At 50.5% G+C, this 19647-nt stretch overlaps 1 protein-coding gene across 3 annotated transcripts in view; it reads right to left on the bottom strand.

Annotated features, from left to right (window-relative positions):
* Positions 1 to 4996: 4996 nt before the first annotated feature.
* LOC109026351 (intraflagellar transport protein 122 homolog) overlaps positions 4997 to 19647 on the bottom strand; it is a 44348-nt gene continuing 29697 nt past the window's right edge. Inside the window, exons 1-3 of one of the 3 annotated variants that reach the window (XM_019024407.4) lie at positions 14793 to 14993; positions 10952 to 10990; positions 4997 to 5575 (exon numbers count right to left, since the gene is read on the bottom strand). In XM_019024407.4, the coding sequence (XP_018879952.4) occupies positions 5513 to 5575; positions 10952 to 10990; positions 14793 to 14981 (291 nt within the window). In that variant the 5' untranslated portion in view covers positions 14982 to 14993 and the 3' untranslated portion in view covers positions 4997 to 5512. Of the gene's footprint in view, positions 5576 to 6179; positions 6977 to 10951; positions 10991 to 14792; positions 14994 to 19647 lie in introns of those variants that run through there. The other 2 variants (XM_019024408.4, XM_019024406.4) reach the window with 2 other exon arrangements.

Here is a 19647-nt window from a genome sequence, read left to right as displayed (position 1 = left end):
GTTGGGTCCATCTCTGGTTTCAGGGGTCTGAAGTTTGCATCTGTGCGGGCACTTCTGGCAGGAACTCTGGAAACTCTTGGGATGCATTTTGGGAAGTTGACATTCTCTGAGGGAATGTGAAGTCATTCCTTACAGGAGTTTAGAGAATGCTTGTTTGGGGCCAGGTGTGGTGGCTCATGCCTGTAATCCCAGTACTTTGGGAGGCCGAGGTGGGCAGATCACCTGAGGTCAGGAGTTCGAGACCAGCCTGGCCAACTTGACGAAACCCCATCTCTACTAAAAAGAAAAAATTAGCTGGGCGTGGTGGTGCACGCCTGTAATCTCAGCTACTCAGGAGGCTGAGGTGGGAGAACCAGGAGGAGAGGTTGCAGTGAGCTACGATCGCGCCACTGCACTCCAGCCTAGGGCGACAGTGAAACTCCATCCCAAAAGGAAAAAAGAGAATGCTTCTTGGGGAGTTCAGTGTGTTTCCTTTGTTGGAGAGGGGAGAGACTTTTGTCCTCATAGCTGTGGAGACCCAAGACCAGAAAAATGGACTTTGCTTGACACAGTGAACACAGCAGTAATCACCGGTTTTCAATATAATATCTTTTGGCTGTTGTTTCCAGAATGTTGCTTTATTTATGAGGGAATTTGGGGAAGATCAAACATAGGCCTCAGACTTTAAGAGGCCCTTTATGCTTTGGTAAGGGGTATTTTCAGGGGTACGGAGGCTTTACAACCAAATGTGAACTAGAGGGAGAATAAGAGGAAGACTTTGTGGACAGAGAGTACTTTACACAAAGGTGGAGAGTGCAAGGAGGGGTCACAGGACGTTAGTGCTAGGTGGTGTTTACGGTTTGTTTTTAGAGACGGTTTCTACTCTGTTGCCCAGGCTAGAATGCAGTGGCCATTAATAGCTATGATGATGGCCTGCTGCACCCTTGAACTCCTGGGCTCAAGTGATCCTCCTGCTTCGCCCTCCCAAGGTGCTGGGATTACAGACATGAGCCACCATGCCTGCACAAGAACAGCAGGTTTAAAAAACTAGGCAAGCTCACGCCTGTAATCCCAGCACTTTTGGGAGGGCGAGGTGGGCAGATCACAAGGTCAGGAGATCGAGACCATCCTGGCTGACACGGTGAAACCCCGTCTCTACTTAAAATACAAAAAAAAAAAAAAAAAAATAGGCAAGCGGAGGCAGCAGGGGCAGTCTGTGTGGGTACAGGGGCAGTCTCTGTGTGTGCGCAAGGGTAGTCTCTGTGTGTGTGACTGTGTGTGTGTGCAAGGGCAGTCTCTGTGTGTGTGTGTGTGTGTGTGCAAGGGCAGTCTGTGTGGGTGCCGGGGCCGTCGGTGTGTGTGTGTGCAGGGGCAGTCTGTGTGTGCAGGGGCTGTCTCTGTGTGTGTATGTGTGTGCAGGGGCTAGCTCTGTGTGTGTGTGTGCAGGGGCTAGCTCTGTGTGTGTGCAGGGGTAGTCTGTGTGTGTGCAGGGGCCGTCTCTGTGTGTGTGTGTGTGTGTGTGTGTGTGCGTGAAGGGGCAGTCTGTGTGTAGGGGCCGTCTGTGTATGTGTGCGTGCAGGGGCAGTGTGTGTGTGTGTGTCTGTGCAGGGGCAGTCTCTGTGTGTGTGTGTGTGTGCAGGGGCAATCTCTGTGTGTGTGTGTGCGCGTGCAGGGGCAATCTGTGTGTGTGTGTGTGTGTGTGTGTGCGCGCGCGCAGGGGCAGTCTCTGTGTGTGTGTGGCCTCTGCTCAGCTCCTGGGAAGGGGCTTCTGATCCTCTGTCAACATCGAAGGAGCTGGGCCTTGAAAACCTATCTCAGCCTCCTGGTCTGAACGCAAAGCCATCGGACTCTCTTCCTGGGGCATTTGGTTATGTAAAGCCCTGCGCCAGGCTCCCAGAGTGGGTGCTTCAGCTTTGGGCAGCAGTGGGTCCTATCTCTGGGAACACCGACAGTGACTCCTTGTGTCAGGCAGGTGGGTGTCAGAGTGTCCTCATTTCATAAACAGGGACATTCAGAGGCCTTTGGCCCTTGCCCAACGTCCTGAGGCCAGAGAGCAGTGGAGTGAGCCTAGCCGTCCACAGGCTGTCCCGCCCACATGCTCAGGATGCAGGGACTCACCGTAGGAAGAGGCGGAGAAGATGAAGGGCTGGCGGCAGTTGATGCAGACGTTGCCCAGGTTGTTGAGCAGCGGGTTGTTGGTGGAGCAGCGGTAGCACAAGGGCACCAACTCCTACAAAACAGCCACGGACTCCCGAGGGGCCGGGGCAGGCACGTGTGCTCCTCCCCCTGGACTCTGGCTTCGGGCCCCTGGGGCCTGGCTGCTAAGAGGAAAGGCCACCCAGGTGGGCAGGCAGGGAAGGGGTGCCGGGCCCAGGAGCTCCATGCCATGGGGAAGCAGGATAAAGGCCTGCCGAAATACCCAAGCCCTGTCACTTGGGTCCCTAAGAGGTGGGCGTGATTATTTCCATCTTGCAGATGAGAAGAATAATGTCTGGGGTGAAGGTGAAGCATCCAGCCCAAGACTCAGCAGCCAGGAAGTGGCCCAGCGCTCTTTATACCACGGGTGCAGGAATTCACACAGAAAAGTGGAGGCCAAGGCGTGAGAATTCCTCAATGCCTGCCCTCTAAAGGAAGAGGTGAGTGTGGGGCCTGCTCTGAGCGCTAAACACAGGCAGTCTCTGTGTCTCCCAAGGAACCCAATCGCTATCACATTTGCTTTAAATATTTAGAGACGCATGATTTGTTTCCTTGTCAGTCAAAGCCAAGAGGTGGCATGTGATGACATGCTGCCAAATGCTCAGGGCACAGACGGAAACTTTCATGTCAACCCTGACATAGTCACCACAGATCTCAATGGCCTTGATGTGCTCTCCTGCTGAGATTTACATCCCCACGGTGACTTTGGGCTCTTTCATATTTCTGGCCCAGTCAGCCTGTTTGGTGATTAGCATCTTTGTTTCTTTGGGGTCTCCAGATCCAAAGAAATCCTGAGGAAGCACAACAAACAAAAACACTCTGGATCAGAACTTCCTGTGCCACCGTTACATCAGGCTTTTCTAGCAGCAAGGGCGGGCTCCACATGGCTGAAGCAGGCAACCAGGAGGTAGGCAGGGCCCGGCCCTGAGGGGCTGAGTTGGGGGAGTCCCAGGTCTCGGGAAGAATGATCTCAGGCTGCCCTGCAGGTGTTCCTGGGGGATCCTGGGACAGCATCAGGGACGCTGGCCCCCAGTGCTTCCTTCCCGTCTCACAAATGGGCATTTGTTTATCGGCTAAACAACACTTTCTAGACTATTTGGGGCACTGCACATGAAGTCTGCAGGGTCGGGGGTTCATGATCAGGCTGTCTCTCTCTCACATAGTTTGGTAAATACAGGACTGTTCCTAAACAGCAATGAGACAGCCTGGTGCACAATTCCACATGTTGAGATCTGTCATCTTATTCAGATCATATGGGTGACACCACATGCTTCAGAGTGAGGCTGAGCATGGGTTCCCCTAAACTTACACAAACAAAATGACTTACAGTGTTTGCCGGCCCTCCGTGCCCTCCATGCCCTCTCTGTCACCAGCAAACATTCTGTGCCCTGAACTAGAGAATCATCACATTGTCTTTGCCCCAGTTACTTTCCTGGAACAGATAACAAGCAAACCTCTCTCTGGTTAGTTGCTTCTCAGCTGAATGGTTAGGGATCCTGTGCTGAGGTCAGGTCTGCAGGGGTGAGAACCTGATCCGACAGTGGGACAGCAGGAGGCCATGGGGGGGATCTGAGGCAGGGAAGGTGCTCAGGAGAGGACCTGAGAAGGAAGAGATGGCTGTGGTCCTGGGGGCTCAGGGATCAGGCCTAGGGCCTGTGTTCCTTCGGCCTCAGCACACCTCTGAAGCGGTATGCCCAGCTTCTCTGGGCTGGCCCTACAATGTGTGAGAAACAGCCTCAGAACAGCACCTCTTTTCAGGGTAGTTACCCAAAATACACACGTGGGAGTTTGCCAGAGTTGAGGCAGCTTTTAAAGGTGGAGCTTTTCAAAAAGGGAAACTGGGAGCACTTACAGCCCAGGTCTATGTTACTGGTAAGAAGTGGTTTGTCTCAGGAATAATGTACCCTGCAGAGAGTGCTTTGTGTCAGCCTCACTGAGAACAAAAAAAGCACTCCTTTCCCCATGATTAACACTCATGTGTCAGGAAAGTACAGTCAATGTATGCTAAAAATCCACTTGAACAATTAGCTCGCTTTTTTCCCTCATTTGCTTTCAGGGTAAATGTGCTTTCAGAGTATTAGGTCGGCCTAATATATGATACATTTTAAGAAGGGGAGGAAAGTGCATTGTATACCCTGATGCTGGGACCCAATAGAAGACAGGCCCCCTGGCTGGCCTTTGGTTCTCCCTGGAGCTGACAAAGGGAAGGGGCTTGGAAAGCAGCCGCTGTCCCCGCCTAGTTTGGGCCTTTACAGACACACCTTTCCTTTTGGCAGCTGCTATGGCGCGGATTCTCTATGCCAGCACGAAGCTGGAAACCCTGCCTACCTGGCTGGTGAAATGAGGGTGGCAGCTGGAGGAAACAGGCATCTTAGGAGACTAGAAATGTCCTTCAAAGGGACTTCAGTGAGTGCTCAGGGGACTAGGGGTGACTGTGTTAAGAAGGGTTAGAGGTTGAGAGGGAGCCATGAGCTTGGGTCATCACCCCAATGAGACCATCCAGGTACACAGCTCCCAGGCTTGGGAGGCCGCCTCCAGTCCAGCAGGACCCTCAGGGAGCTGTGACTTCATTGAAGCTGGGTCTAAAGGCTTCCTTCAAGTCTCAGCAAACTGGGTTTTCAAAGATTTTTGATCCCTGAAGCTAAGTTACACGTTATCTGGGGCCATGGCAAAGACTTGGCCCTGAAGTGGACAGAAAGAGGCTGTGCTGAGTGATGAATGAGACTAAACAGTGTTCTCATGCTTGGTGATTTTGATAAGAACATACTACATAAGAGTTAAGAGCATTATAATTCCCTTTACCACCATATAAACATGTCACTTATCCAGAAAGCATACTATTTATTTGTACGTGGGAATGTAATTTTAAAATTTTCTGAAAACCAGATTGAATCTTGGGAAGCAATTTTCAAGTAAACAAAAACATGCCACGTTAATCAGGACTAGATCTCCCCCACCCCCCACATAATGTGTAGGTACACATTTCTCAAATTCAGACTGCAGCACAGCTGTCTCCTTGGAGGCGTCAGGGGTTCCTAAGCCTAAATTCTACCTCTAGGGTCTTGATCCCTTAAGAGTTCATCCTGAGTTAAAATTTTGTTATCCCCAGAAGCAGAGATGCACTGACTCTGGTGATCTCAGTATGAATGTGTTATGAAATCTTCTAGGTGTCTGTGGTGGGGCCTGAGGGAGGGTAGGAAAGGTGATGAGCAAAAGGCAGAGGGAGCCTGAACACCCTGGGTCTCAGGTACGGAGTGAAGAAATCACTAAGGTGAAAAGACCGGCTGGGGCCCAGGAGCTCGTCCAAGTGCTGATGAACAATAGGTCCTGGGCAACATCACAGGCCACCAAACACACCTTCAGCCCCAGGGTTGAATAGATGGTGGAAGAGCACAGCCATCTGGAAAAGCAGAAAAAAGTGGGGAAGATTTTCCATCTTGAACTTGTGAGCTGGAGAATTACCATTAGTAGCCCACTAATAGGTTATGGCCGATGAGTCCCTTCATAACACACTGAGAGCCACTTTTGACACTCCCAGAAAAGGCAGGTTAACAAAGCCCCTTGATGGAAGGAAGACCCTCATTGCCCAATGCACCCAAGCCTCTTTGAACCTTGCTTAGACTGAACTGCAAATGTCTTGACTGGTCTGGGCTCCTTAGTGCAACTCCTTCCCACAGAAGCCATCAGGAGCCTGGTCCAGGAAGCTCCTCTCCTACACCTGCCTTAAAAGGCCCAGCTCTGCTGGGGAGTAAGGTTCATGCGGGCCATCCCAATGCAAAAGGGAATCTCTGCCATCACCCACTGCAACCACATGGTAGCCACTCTGCAGCCGCCAGGCGTGAGGCATGCTGCGCTAACATGGGAGGGCGGAGGCTGTGCCTGACTTCCCAGAAGCCCAGTGAGAAGTCCAGGACAATCAGCAGGTGTTATGGGAACCTTGGCTGGCAGGCACCATGTCGTCCTGTATGATCGGCAGGATTGGCTCCTGCCTGAAGACACCGATTCTTGGCGGCTCCTGACAAGGATTGAGAGGATTTGTGGGAGACAGCCCTGAAGCCCTGAGCCCTCAACTCAATGAAGGGATTGTGCTGGTGTAGACCCACAGCCATCCAGCCTTGTCACTGATGAAGGTCTGAAATGCCATAGTCTGCCCCTTTGGTGTCAGCCTTAAAGGTCGGTTTTAGGTGAGTTTCAACCAGTGGCCGTAGATGGGTCCTTTGTTTACCAGTTTCCCCACATCCTTTCTGAGGCCATTGCTAGTTTTTGTGTGCACCAGTCTTAGGGAAAACAATCTGGACACCGTGGGTGAGATCACCAGTGGGCTCCAAGCCAGAGCATGGGCCTGGGACAGGGTGGGTTACCTTGGCATACTCAAACCTCATTTCTTTTGGGGTGATCAGACCCAACAGCAGGGGCGACGAAGTCCAGTGGAGTCCAAGGAATGAGAAAGACAGTTTGAGAGAGAAAATGGGACCAGGGGGCCATCACAAGTGTGGAGGCTGCAACAAACAGGTGGTGAGGATGTGGGTTGAAAGGAAACGGTGTATCAAGTGAATGAGAAACATATGGCTACTTGAGATCATGGGAATGCTAGAAGCAAGGAGCAGCAAGTCTAGCAAACATGCAAGCCCTGCCTCAGCTTCTCTCCCAACACTCAGCTTTTCTTCCAACACATTTCATGCGCGAGGTTCTCGTGCCCACTCCTCTTGTACAGTTTGGCGGCCTCATGGAGCTTCCCCTGGTAGGAAAACACATCTGCCAGAAACAGGTCATTGTTGGTCTCTCCCCGCTTCTTCCTCTCCTGGAAAAATTAGAAGCAAAGGAAATGGCCTCTGCAGCCATGGGCAGGAAGCAGCCTTTACAAAGGTTAGATGTGGCTATTTCAAGTGAGGCCCCTGGGCCTTCCTACTGGAACCTGGGCTTGGCTCCTGGCTGTTGTGTCTCTCCCCTAGGTTCCTGCTGGGAACACTTGACAACAAAAGCAGGCTTTTACTAGACAAGCAAAGATCAAAAAAAGATGCAAACCTTTGTTTGTTTAATGGAAATTCCTCAGGGTTGCTTTCCTGTGTATTCCAAGGCTATGACGGAATAGTTTGAATAGTGTGTGCTCTGACTCATCCATGATCCCTAAGCTCCCAAGATCTCCCAAATCCGCAGGCCCCGTTTGGCAGAGTTGTGGCTCATGGGGATGACAGAGCAGGAGAATGTTTAGGGTTTCTGCCCAAGAGGGAGACCAATAAAATAGGATGACAGGTCTTACGATGTCCCTACTTCTAAAGAGAAGGTAAGAAATCCCGCATGCTGAACATCCACTAGGTTCTGGGTATATACTTTATACACACATGGCCCCTTTATTCCTCTCAGTGACCCTCAGGGTAGGTCTCACTACCCAAGTGTTAGAGTGAAGGACGCTGAGACTCAAGAAGAGGAACAGGTCAGGGTCAGACAGAGCTGGAATTTGGACGCAGTTCTGTCTGACTCCAGATATTCCTTGTATCACACAATACTGTCTTCTGAAGCAAGTGATTGTCCCCAACACACACACACACACACACACACACACACACACACACTCTCTCTCTCTCTCTCTCTCTCTCTCAGCAGAGCTGAGGATAAAGAGGAATATCCTGCACACTTCTTCCTTCTGTGTCAGGGAACATTCACTTGTCTACAGCTCAAGTATTTGTAAACACTCAGTAGCACCCAAACCCTGAGCCGTAGCAGTTTCCTTTTGCTTGTTTACTAGCAAGAGTAGCATGTCGGAGGACGATGAGACATTGAATCAAACTCTTAGACAAGCTGGTGAAAGTTTTAACGACTGCTGGAGGCAACATGCTTCCACACTGACAGAAATCATCTTTCAAAAATCCTGCACATATTTCAGGCTTATGAAACAAACTAATTCCTAATAGTTGGAAATGAATTAAAAGCTTGCGGTGAGATAAAAGATAGATTTTGGTTGGATGTGACGACTCATGCCTGTGATCCCTACACTTTAGGAGGGCACAGCAGGAGGATCGCCTGAGCCCAGGAATTCAAGACCAGCCTGGTCAACATAGCAAGACTCTCTCTCTGCAAAAAAAAAAAAAAAAAAAAAAAAAAAAAAAACCTCCCAAAAAAAAGGTTTTACTAGGCATGAAAATGAGTCCATTTCCATTCTAGGCCCCAGGATATCACCATGACCAATAAAAACAATCTATGGCACTCAGCAGGTGCATGTCAACATGGGCAGGTTCTTTCTCCCCGTCAGCAGGACAAGAACATCTCCCCCATCCAAAAGGCACCCACTGAGGATCCGCAGTTCTCTGGAATTATGCTGAGCACCCAGATGTGTGCAACTAAGCCCTGAGCAGTTGATGTGGAGCGCACTTGAAGGCACTTCATTTTTTTTTTTAAGATACACTCTTAGGAGTTTACTTTAACGCACTTCCCAGCTCATAGCACACGAGGAGAGGCAGACATTTTGACCTTGGTAAGACCTGACAAATGACAATAGTTGGACCCCACAGCAATCATTACTTTCGTAGAGAGCAAAATTATGCTCCTTGGCTTCAGGTGAAGACCCCTAGATCCAGGCCAGTGGATTTACAAGTGAGAGTCAGCAGCACTGGGCATTTCAGGCAATAGCTCTGAACAAGCCCTTTACCATGCGGGTAGGTAAACCCCAGAATATACAGATGCCCCTTACGACACATGGGTGGGGAGGGTACATGGCAGAGAGGGCATAAGCTTAGGAGACAGAGTGGATTTGAATTCCACTGAGCTTTTGGCTGTGGACCCGTGGGGACGTGGCATATGTCTCGCTGAGCCTTAGTTTCCTCCTGCATGGAATAGGGAGAGCAATAGTACCTGCCTCATTCAGCTAACGTGAGGATCTAGAGCAGCATTTGCATAAATGACGCGTGGGGCACAGAGCAGACTCAACACAGAGCAGCTTACGTTATGAGGCTTGGCAGGCTGGGAGCTCCTGTCGGCCTCTCTCCTCAGCTCTGTGCCGACTGAGCTCGGCACAAGGGTTGGCCCATGACAGGTGTTTATTATGTGGAAATAAATGAGAGGGACAAGACATTTGCTGATTTCTTCACTGTTCCCAACTGGGAATTCAAATGTATCTCACATTCCCATACCCTCACAATAAATCTGTTCAGGAGAAAAAATGTGTACGCCTTTTAACAGACAGCACTGAGATATACAGAAAGTAAGAACTTTCAGGCCGGGCGCGGTGGTTCACACCTGTAATCCCAGCACTTTGGGAGGCCGAGGCGGGTGGATCACGAGGTCAGGAGATCGAGACCATCCTGGCTAACACAGTGAAACCCCGTCTCTACTAAAAATACAAAAATTAGCTGGGCGTGGTGGCGGGCGCCTGTAGTCCCAGCTACTCAGGAGGCTGAGGCAGGAGAATGGCGTGAACCTGGAAGGCGGAGCTTGCAGTGAGCCAAGATCGCGCCACTGCACTCCAGCCTGGGCGACAGAGCAAAACTCCGTCTCAAAAAAAAAAAAAAAAGAAAACTTTCTGTCTAAGGGCAGGGCGTGGTAGCTCAAGTCTATAATGCTAGTACTTTGGAAGGCTAAAGTGAGCTAATTGCTTGAGCCCAGGAATTTGAAACCAAACTGGGCTACATGGCAAAACCCTGACAATACAAAAAATACAAACAAAATTAACCAGGCATGGTGGTGTGCACATGTGGTCCCAGCTACTTGGGAGGCTGAGGTGTGAGGATTGCTTGATCCCAGGAGGTCTAGGCTTCAGTGAGCCATGATTGTGCCACTGCACCCTGGCCTGGGGAACAGAGTGAGACCCTGTCTCAAAAAAAAAAAAAGAGAATAAAAAGAATGGTGTCTACCACCACCCAGCGCCCAGTTTCATTAGTCCACTGCAGGCCTATTGGGTTTGGATGACAAACTGAATATTCTCAGCCAGGAACAGTAGGGCTGGGAGTTGCTCCAGAACTCTGGGGCGCTCAGTTCAGACTGTGGGCCTTGCTCCCCAGGTCCATTTCTGGGGAATGGAGCTCAGCTCATGTGCATTTGGGAAACTCCTCCAGCGCTATCAGATTACTGGAGTCTGAGAGGATGGTGACCAGCTATCCGCCACCAGGAGGATGCAAACCAGTTCCTGAGAACCTACTGAATCCTCACAGCAGCCTGTGAGGTAGGTCCAATCCCTTTTCACAGACAAGAAACCCAACCCTGGAGAGATCGGGAACCCATCTGCCTCAGTCAGTTACCACGTGACAGCTCACACTGCCCACTGCTGTCTCCCCGTGTGTGGCCACTCTGCCCCTGGAGCAAGGCTGTGGCCCAGATGCCCAGACCCCAGTGAGCTCTGCTCCCGTGTCCTCAGGGCTTTTGCCTGCTGATATGGTTTGGCTGTGTCCCCACCCAGATCTCATCTTGAATTCCCATGTGTTGTGGGAGGGACCCAGTGGGGGGTAATTGAAACATGGGGCAAGTCTTTCCCATGCTGTTCTCATGATAGTAAGTCTCACGAGATCTGATGGTTTTAAAAAGAGGAGTTCCCCTGCACAAGCTCTCTGTTTGCCTACTGCCATCCATATAAGCTGTGACTTGCTCTTCCTTGCCTTCTGCCATGATCATGAGGCTTCCTTAGCCATGTGGAACTGCAAGTCTAATTAGACCTCTTTCTTTTTACATCTTTTTACATCTTTTCCAGCAGTGTGAAAATGAACTAATACACCTGCCACAAGGGCTGCCCCTGAACCCCGAACCCCAAGTCCACTTTCTTGACAAGTAAGAATGCTTCAACTTTTACCTCAATGCTGCTGATGAGGTCTTGTACTCTGATGAAAGCCTGTGGGGAAGAAACAATAAAATCAGCTGCCTTCTTGGCTTCAAAAGTGGGTGATTGGCTGGGGGTGGGAAGTCAAGCTCACCTAGACAGTGAGCCACAGAGGAGAGGAAGGGAGCAAGCACAAATTAATCATCGTGCGTGCAGGTTATACCACCCAGTGAGGCGCGGCTTTATCCCCAAAATTGGATCATGCAAAGAACAGCAAAGACATCCCGGTTGCATCAGTCATTTTGGGATCAGGTAAAACAAAACCGCGATGCCACAGTCTGTGGCGGTGCCTCCTTGGGAGACTCTCAAGCCAAAGAAGAAGCCAGTTTGACCCTCGGCGGAGGGCGGGGGGGCGGGCAGGCAGCATCACAGCAGGAGAGAGAGAGATGCGTGGACTGATGAGAGACTGCCTATACATCTTGGCGACATGGGTAGAATGCAGGGGACAGCTGTGCCTACCCAGTGGTGCCACAGACACAGGGGACCCAGAGCCCCTGGTACCACAGAGGGAGCAGAGGAGGGGAAAGCTGAGAGGGTATAAAGACAGATTCTGGAAGAAGGTGGAGGGGTAGGGAATGAATCCCACCAAGTCTGTGGAAGGCAAACTCTTTATGTAAATCCTAAAATTGCAGCTCTTGCCTTGAACTCACAGTAAAGCCAGAGACTTTAACTCATGGACCTCTAGAAGTTTCTGAGGAACAAGCAGACTGGTGTTAGCTAAGCTAGTTTTGCTGCTTTCAGATTCTGCCCAGGGTTTGGAGGAGCACAAGCCACCAGGTCAGGCTGCTTTCAGGTGGCTTTGCTGTCACCATTTATTGCCCCATTCAAAATGGGCTGACCTGTGCCTAGAGGAGGCAGCAGCTCCAGAGCCCTTTGAACTGAACACGCAGAGCAATCCTGACCACTTGCAGCCTCTGCTCAGCAGCATGGCATCCTCTCTCCTGAAAAGACCTCGGGAGATGAGCGAGTCCCCGGCCTCTGGCTGCCTTGCAGGTGACCACAATGCAACTTCATCTTTTCATCCCACAGGACCAGGCTTCCTGTCAAGAGACTGAGGACCCAGGGAGAAACATGTCTCGGCCCCTGTCCCCCTCCACAATTCAGAGGTCCACATTCTAACAGGGAAAGCTGGTCAATTAAACAGATCATGACACCTCCCAGAGCTAAGAGCTCTCCAACTACAAACCAGATGCCTGGAGAACACGGATGAATGGTCTGAGCATGAGCAGGGGTGGGAGGCAGCGTTAAGTGAGGCATCAGAGTCAGAACCTGGCAAGCAAGTGTTTGTGAAGAGGAATTCGTAGAAAAGGGCAATGCGGGCATCACATGGGCTAAGGAACAGAGGGGTAGCAGTAGCTGTTGTGCCAAGCTGCAGGTGTTATACGCTACCCTCTAGATCTGGGTTTCCTTAAAACACCTTGAGAGGACAACCCTGCAAAGCACGGCACAGTGGCCGAGAGGGAAAGGAGCATTAGAGGTCTCAGTCCTTGCTCTGAGCCTACTTCTCTGCTTCTGGGCTCCAACCATCTTTGTGGAAAGGGGGCTGCTAGTGACACCCTCTCAAGGGTCTTTCCAGCTCTAGGTCGGCTGTGCTGGAGTCTAGGATTTGCCCACTGAGAAATCTGTTTCCAAGTTCCTTCAACCTAATGCATCCTGCAGCATCACGGCAGCTGTTCAGAGTAGTCAGAAGGCCCCTGAATGAGCTCAGTAGAGGGAAGCCTGGGAACAGGGAGGCACCTGCAGCTCTACTCATGGCCTGGCCAGAGCTCAGCAGCTCTCCTCTGCCATCTAGTGGGGATGGCATACCATCACTGGGGACCACCCTGTGCAAACTGGTGAGCCTGAGTGCCTGTCACAGAGGGAAAGAAAGGCGGGGGATACAGGATTTAGATGAAATAGCAACTCCTACCCTATTGTCAAAATCATCCAGCTTTTTCAAAACATCATATTGTACTGATTTTTTTTTTATTTTTGACAGAGTCTTGCTGTGTCACCAAGGCTGGAATGCAGTGGCATGATCTCGGCTCACTGTGGCCTCTGTCTCCCTGGTTCAAGCAATTCTGCCCCAGCCTCCCAAGTAGCTGAGACTACAGGCATGTGCCACCACACCCAGCTAATTTTTGTATTTTTTTAGTAGAGTCAGGGTTTTACCACTTTGGCCAGGCTGGTCTTAAACTCCTGGCCTCAACTGATCTGCCTGTCTCGGCCTCCCAAAGAACTGGGATTACAGGCATGAGGCACCGTGCCTGTCCCATGTTGTACTTAATAGATATTTACCATATACAATTATTTTTTAATTTAAATAAATCAATGAACAGTGTTATTTTTTAAATCTTGTGGCTTTAATACACCCTTTCAATTCTCAGGGAGTGTTTTGGGGATACAGGCTGGGGAGTTAAATAAATGAATGAATAAACTTAGTTGTTATCCATTCAAATATTTGTTGAGCACCAACCTGTCTAAGGCACTGTGCTAGGAAGTGTGCAGTGTTATTAAGATGAGGTACGTGTTTGGTTCCTGGGTGTAAGGAGGTGACAATCTAGAGGGAAGATTCTTAATTTCATTCTGTGCCCAAAACAACACCTATTCTGGGGATTTGTCATCTTCCTCCCTGCTGGCATTTCTGGGTGGGGCAGGAGAGGGAAGCTCCCTCCATGGAGATGCTTCCTCCCTCCTCTGAATCTTACAGCTTCCTCCATCTCCGCTTTCTACACTGGGGACATCTAAAAATATAATCTTGATCATTGTGTAACAATGTTTAAGCAATGGCTAGCATCTACACAACCATCCCTGCTTTAAATTCCCCTTTACAACATCTCAGTTAAGCCTCGTGACTGCAGTGGGCATTCTCACTACCCCTATTTCAGAACTGGGAGGACCGGGGCTCTGAGGGAAGCCGCTGGCCTGAGGTCCCAGAGCCCCTTACGTGACACAGCTGGCTCTCAGCTGGCTTCTGAGTCCTGGTCTGGTCCAGTCTCCTCTCTTCATGCCTACAAGTCTTGACCTAACCCAAGGCGGGCATCACATCCCTCTTTGCCACTCCTTCAATGTCAGCCCAGGAATATGGACAAAATGAGCAGCTCATTAATTGACTGTGGGGAGATAAAGAGGGAAGGGGTAGGGGAGTGGAGGTTGGAAGCCATTCCTTCCTCCATCTGAGGTTCTAGATGGAAACACAGCTCAGGAACATACCTGGGCTTTTCCTTATGTGCAGAAAGGGGTCAGATGTTTTCAGCCATCTCTCTAGCTTTCATAGACTAGGCCAGGAAAGGACACAACGAATCAAGTCCATGAATCCTGCCATGAAGGTACGTGGGAAGTGCCCACATTGCTGTCAGAATCAGAGACCTTGACCATCTCTCCCACCTTAGTTGGCAGATGCTAAGAAAAGCAGCATTGTGTGCAGCATCATGGCCAGTGACTACACCGATAATAAAAGCCGCCATTTACGGAGTGCCTGTGATGTGCCAGGCTACTAGCCAGGTGCTTCCCATAGAGAACAGCTAATAAGAGTGACAGCCAGAATCTGACATGCTGCTCCTGGGTCAGGCTTTACAGGCATCCTCCCATTTGATCCTCACAGCTTTGTGAGGATGGGGCCTGTCATCACCCTACGTCTATAGAGAAGCAATCTTAGAAAGGGTGTCACCTACCCAGGCCCACAGTGAGGAAGTGGATAAGATACAAGCCCAGAGCAGCCTAACTCCAGAGACTGCTGCAGTCTATGGCCTCTCCATGCCCCCTGGGTCCCCATCTGCCTTCTTAAGGGACCCCACAAGGACCAAACTCCAGCTCCTGCTGGCTAGATGCTTACCTTCTTTGCTGTTTCAAAATCTAAACCTTCTAGCGCTTCCATGGCCAGTTCACGCCAATCAGTGTCTGTGACACCCAAGCAAGCAATCTGGTAGGCTTCCGTGAACAGTTTCCTATCCAGGTACTGGTACATGGGAGCGGACTGCAGGATTTCATCAAGGGAAAAAAAGAAGACTGTTTTCAGGGCCATGGAAAGAACCAGATGCATACAGAGCCTGTCTCCAGATGCGTGGGACAATTACCCATGCCTGGGGAGCAGCCCTGCAGCCATCAATCAGCACCCTGCCCAGCCTGCCCAGCCCACCCTGTGTGCTCCGTCCTGCACCTCTCTCACGGCTGGGCCACTGTGCTCCACAGCACAAACTCTCTGCCCATCCTCCCCTCCTTCCCACCTGCAGGCCTGCCTCGCCATAGGATGTCACCCTCGTCTGGAATGCCTTTGCCCCTCCCCACTCTCCCTCTGGAAAATACCTATTTGGCTTTCAAGGCCCTGTTGAAATGTCACCTCTTCTGGAGAGTCCTCCTGAGCCCCTCAAGCCCCCACCCCAGGGGAAGGAGTCTCAGCTTCCTTTGCCCTTTGTCCAGATTTCGGGTTGTGATGCAGTTACAGGCCTGTTCCTACAGCAAGGCGGTGCATAGCCCATGGGCAGTGATGGGTTGTACCCGCCACCTTTGGCAGGCCCCCAGTCTATGTTTGCTGACAGAATGAATGAGTTCCTGGGAGGAAGGGGTCTGGGATGGCCTCTTCTTCCAGGGACTGAGTCCAAGAAAGGTAAGTGATTTGCTCCAAGTTACCCTGGAAACCCCTGGAAACAGCTCTCCTGCTCCCTGCCCTGGGGACAGATGCCATCCTACAAGATGGGGTTGCCTTGCTGTGAGTGCCCATGAATAGTTCCTAACGACTTCTCTTTCTTAGGTTTATAAACAGCTTTTGGCTGTCCCCATAGTCCTGTACAGTAGATATTATTTCTCCCTGGCTACAGCCCAGGAGACCGAGACTCAGAGAGGACAACTGACCTGTCCCAACAAATAGCTGGCAATAGCCAGAGGTGACTCGACTCCAGGTTCTGTGCCCCTTCCTGCCACGTATGTGGTCGTGTGTATATGTGCATATGTGTGTACATGTTACTGTTGGAGGGTCTTGACCACAAGCCATCAGGTTTTTGGTGTTTTCAACAAAGAATTGAACAAAACACACAAAGCAGTGAAGGAATGAAGCAACAAAAGCACAGATTTATTGAAACCAAAGTACACTCCACAGAGTGACAGCAGGCTTGAGGAAGTGGCTCAAGAGCACCAGTTGCAAAATCTTCTAGGGTTTGAGTACCCTCCAGAGGTTTCCCATTGGTTACTTTGTTATACCCTACGTAAATGAAGGAATGGTCCACAACCATTGTGATTGGTTGCAGGAGGGGACCAATCAGAGGTACTTTTTTATTTTGTATCTGCTATGTAGTGCAAAGGGAGTAGCCTCTGATCCTTTTGTTACTTGGGTGTGAAGAGGTGAGGTTTTCCTTTTGATTCAGTTCTAGGAAGTCAGCATGAATCGGCCTTAGGTTCCCTCCCTCCAGACCCTATTCTCCTGCGTCATGCGGGAACAAGAACGAGTCTGAGTTTGGCCAGGACATCTTTAACAAGGAAAGGCCTTGCCCTTGTTTTAGGCCAGCCAGTGTGCTTCGGGGGCCTGCATCTCTCCTGGCTTCCTGGGCAGGAAAGAGCAGTCACCCGGGACCTCTGTGCTAATGGTTCCCAAATGTGGATGTGGAAGTGCTGTTTTCTCTGTTTGGGGTCTTTATCTTTGAAATTTCCAGTCCCATCTTTTAGTTTTAGTATTTAAGGCAAGTTTTTTCTCTTTAAGCTTGTGTAAACCAAAAGTAAAACTCTAAGCCCTCTGTGCCTCCATTGAATGAACCCCTCCCCTTGGAGAAGGGGAATTCCAAAAAACCCCTAAAAAACTAGTTCCAACCATCATGGGCATAAGGGGTCAGACTTGCCTCATTTTACCCTCCTCCCTTTAGAGTTTAGACAGAATAGACCAGTATTAACGAGAAAACTGGGGTCTCAAGACTGACAAAACAGACTCTGTAGCAATGAGGCAGGATAGTACAGTCTGGAGGCAAGGAACTTAAGGCCAATTCATGCTGAATCAAGGAAAAACACCAAGGTCTGGGGGGAAGCAGGGAATCTGAGGCCAATTTGTGCTGACTTCCCAAAGCTGGATCAAAAGGGAAACACCTGGGTCTGGAGGCAGGGGCCCTAAGGCCAGTTAATGCCAGCTTCCTGAAGCTAAACCGAAAGGAAAAACCCAGCTCCCCATGCCTTAGTAGCAAAGGGTCAAAGGTTACTCTTTCTACAACCCTCCCCCTTCCACCATGGCTTAGACAAAAAGGGAGAGTGGCTTGGAGTGGCCACAGGCCAAGCAGGGACCATCCCTTCATCTGCATAGGGTGCCGTTCACCTCAGTGTTTACTTAGCCACAGACCAAATCCTTCAGCTATATAAGGGGTAACTGATAGGAACCTCGAAAGGAGTACTTGAAACCCAGAAAACTTTGTAACTGGGCCCTTGAGCTGCTCGGGCCCAGTCCCGCCCTGTGGCGTACCTTCTCTCTTTTATAAATCCCTGATTTTGTTACTTCGATCCTGTGTTTCATTCCTTTGTTACTTAGTGCATTTTGTCCAGTTTTTTGTTCAAAACACCAAGAACCTAGACAACTTACACCCAAGGCCCTCCTTCCAGTAACAGCAATAGAACACCGTATTTCAACTTGACTCTGATATACCATTGATGGCAGTGGCTGCTCCAGATCACTGAGTTTTGGACAATGAAATGTAGCCAACTGTTCAACTGTAGCTCCCAGATGCAGCAGGGAGACGTGGCTGGGGTTGCACACTCCATGAAGCCCTTCCAAGTTGGGGTGAGAGCTCCCCAGGTGCCACTGCAGCTGCCCAAACCATTGGGTTGCAGACCTGGGCCTCCCACTCCACAGAGCAGGCAGGAGCCCTGCCCTCCGGGGCAGGGCTGTAGCTGCCCAACTTGTGGCTGCAGGTCTGAGCCTCCCTGTGCTCTTGGGAGGCCAGGAGCAAGCAGGATCCCTGCCCTCCCAGGCACAGCTGTAGCTGCCTAAACCATGGCTGCAGACTCAGGCACCCCTGCACTCTTGAGGGCCAGGAAGCACCCCTTGCCCTTGCAGGCTCAGCAGTGCCTGCTCCCATTGCCTGGCTTCTCCCTGCTGTTGGTGCCCACTCCAATCTTGGAGGAATGTTGGGGCCAATCTCAGGTGTCATGAAGGCAGCAGGAGGCAGACAGATTCCTGGATGGAAGGGGGCCGGTCCCCAGTGAGGCCCCACCTTCAGGCCAGGGAGGGTCTGAAGGCTGGGAGCCAAGGCTGCCAGTCTCATGGACTGGACTGGGAACTTGTGGTGCCTTTTCCAGGCCCACCCAAGTACCAATCAGCATACACTTTCTCCCCTCTGAGGCCCATAAAAACCCCAGGTTCAGCCAGAGCTAAGCAGACTATGGGATGACCAGCTGCAGAGAAGAGCTACCCTTTCTGCTGAGAGCTTCACAGGCCTGCAGAGATGTTGGGACTACCAGCTTCAGAGAGGAGCAACCCACTCCAGGGCTTCCTCTCTGCTAGGAGTTGGGCAGATGTCAGGATGACCAGTAGAGAGAGGAGCTACCCTCTCCAGGGGCTCCAATCTACTGAGAGCTGCAGAGACAATGAGATGAACTGCCTGCAGAGAGAAGCCACCCTCCCAGGGCCTCCTCTCTGCTGAGAGCTGAACACTCCACAGGACCACCTGCCTACAGAGAGGAGCTACCCATTGTGGGTCTCCTCTGAGCTGTTCTAACACTCAATAAATCTCTTCATCTTGCTCACCCTCCACTTGTCTGCATACCTCATTCTTCCTGGACACAGGACAAGAACTCGGGCAAAGGCGCCACTGGCCACAGAGGTTTCTGGCCAGAAAAATGACACCCCAAAGATCCCATAACAGCATCATGCAACAGTAGGCCCTTAAGGAAATCAAAAGTATTTTACCCCAAAATATATTTTGTTGACATATTTTGAAATGGGCCTGCAAAGCTTTCTCTTGTGCGGGGAAATTTGCATTCTGTAGAGAATCTCCTTCTCTTACTAGGTCTTTTCTGGAGAGGCTGACACTTTTTAAGGTCAGACAAGAGACATTTGCCATCTATTCTCTCTGAAGCTTGCTACCTGGAGGCTTCATCTACATGAAAAGAACCTGGGCTTGGCTGGGCACTGTGGCTCACACCTGTAGTCCCAGCACTTTGGGAGGCCGAGATGGGTGGATCATGAGGTCAGGAGATTGACACTATCCTGGCTAACATGGTGAAACCCCATCTCTACTAAAAATATAAAAAATTAGCTGAGCATGGTGGTGGGCGCCTGTAGTCCCAGCTACTCAGGAGGCTGAGGCAGGAGAATGGCATGAACCCAGGAGGTGGAGCTTGCAGCAAGCTGAAATCGCACCACTGCACTCCCGCCTGGGAGACACAGCGAGACTCCATCTCAAAAATAAAAATAATAATAATAATAATAATGTTATCATTAGGATTATCATTATTTGATTCATATTTTTACTACTCAACAAATGTTAAATGATAAACATATACATTAGGCTGGGAGTGGTGGCTCATGCCTGTAATCCCTGCACTTTGGGAGGCCCAGGCAGGCGGATCACAAGGTCAGGATATCGAGACCATCCTCGCTAAGACGGTGAAACCCCGTCTCTACTAAAAATACAAAAAATTAGCCAGGCGTGGTGGCAGGCGCCTGTAGTCCCAGCTACTCAGGAGGCTGAGGCAGGAGAATGGCATGAACCCAGGAG

This window comes from Gorilla gorilla, chromosome 2, assembly GCF_029281585.2.
Source record: "Gorilla gorilla gorilla isolate KB3781 chromosome 2, NHGRI_mGorGor1-v2.1_pri, whole genome shotgun sequence".
In the NCBI taxonomy this organism is placed as follows: domain Eukaryota; kingdom Metazoa; phylum Chordata; class Mammalia; order Primates; family Hominidae; genus Gorilla; species Gorilla gorilla.
This window is presented reverse-complemented; position numbering and strand designations above follow the sequence as displayed.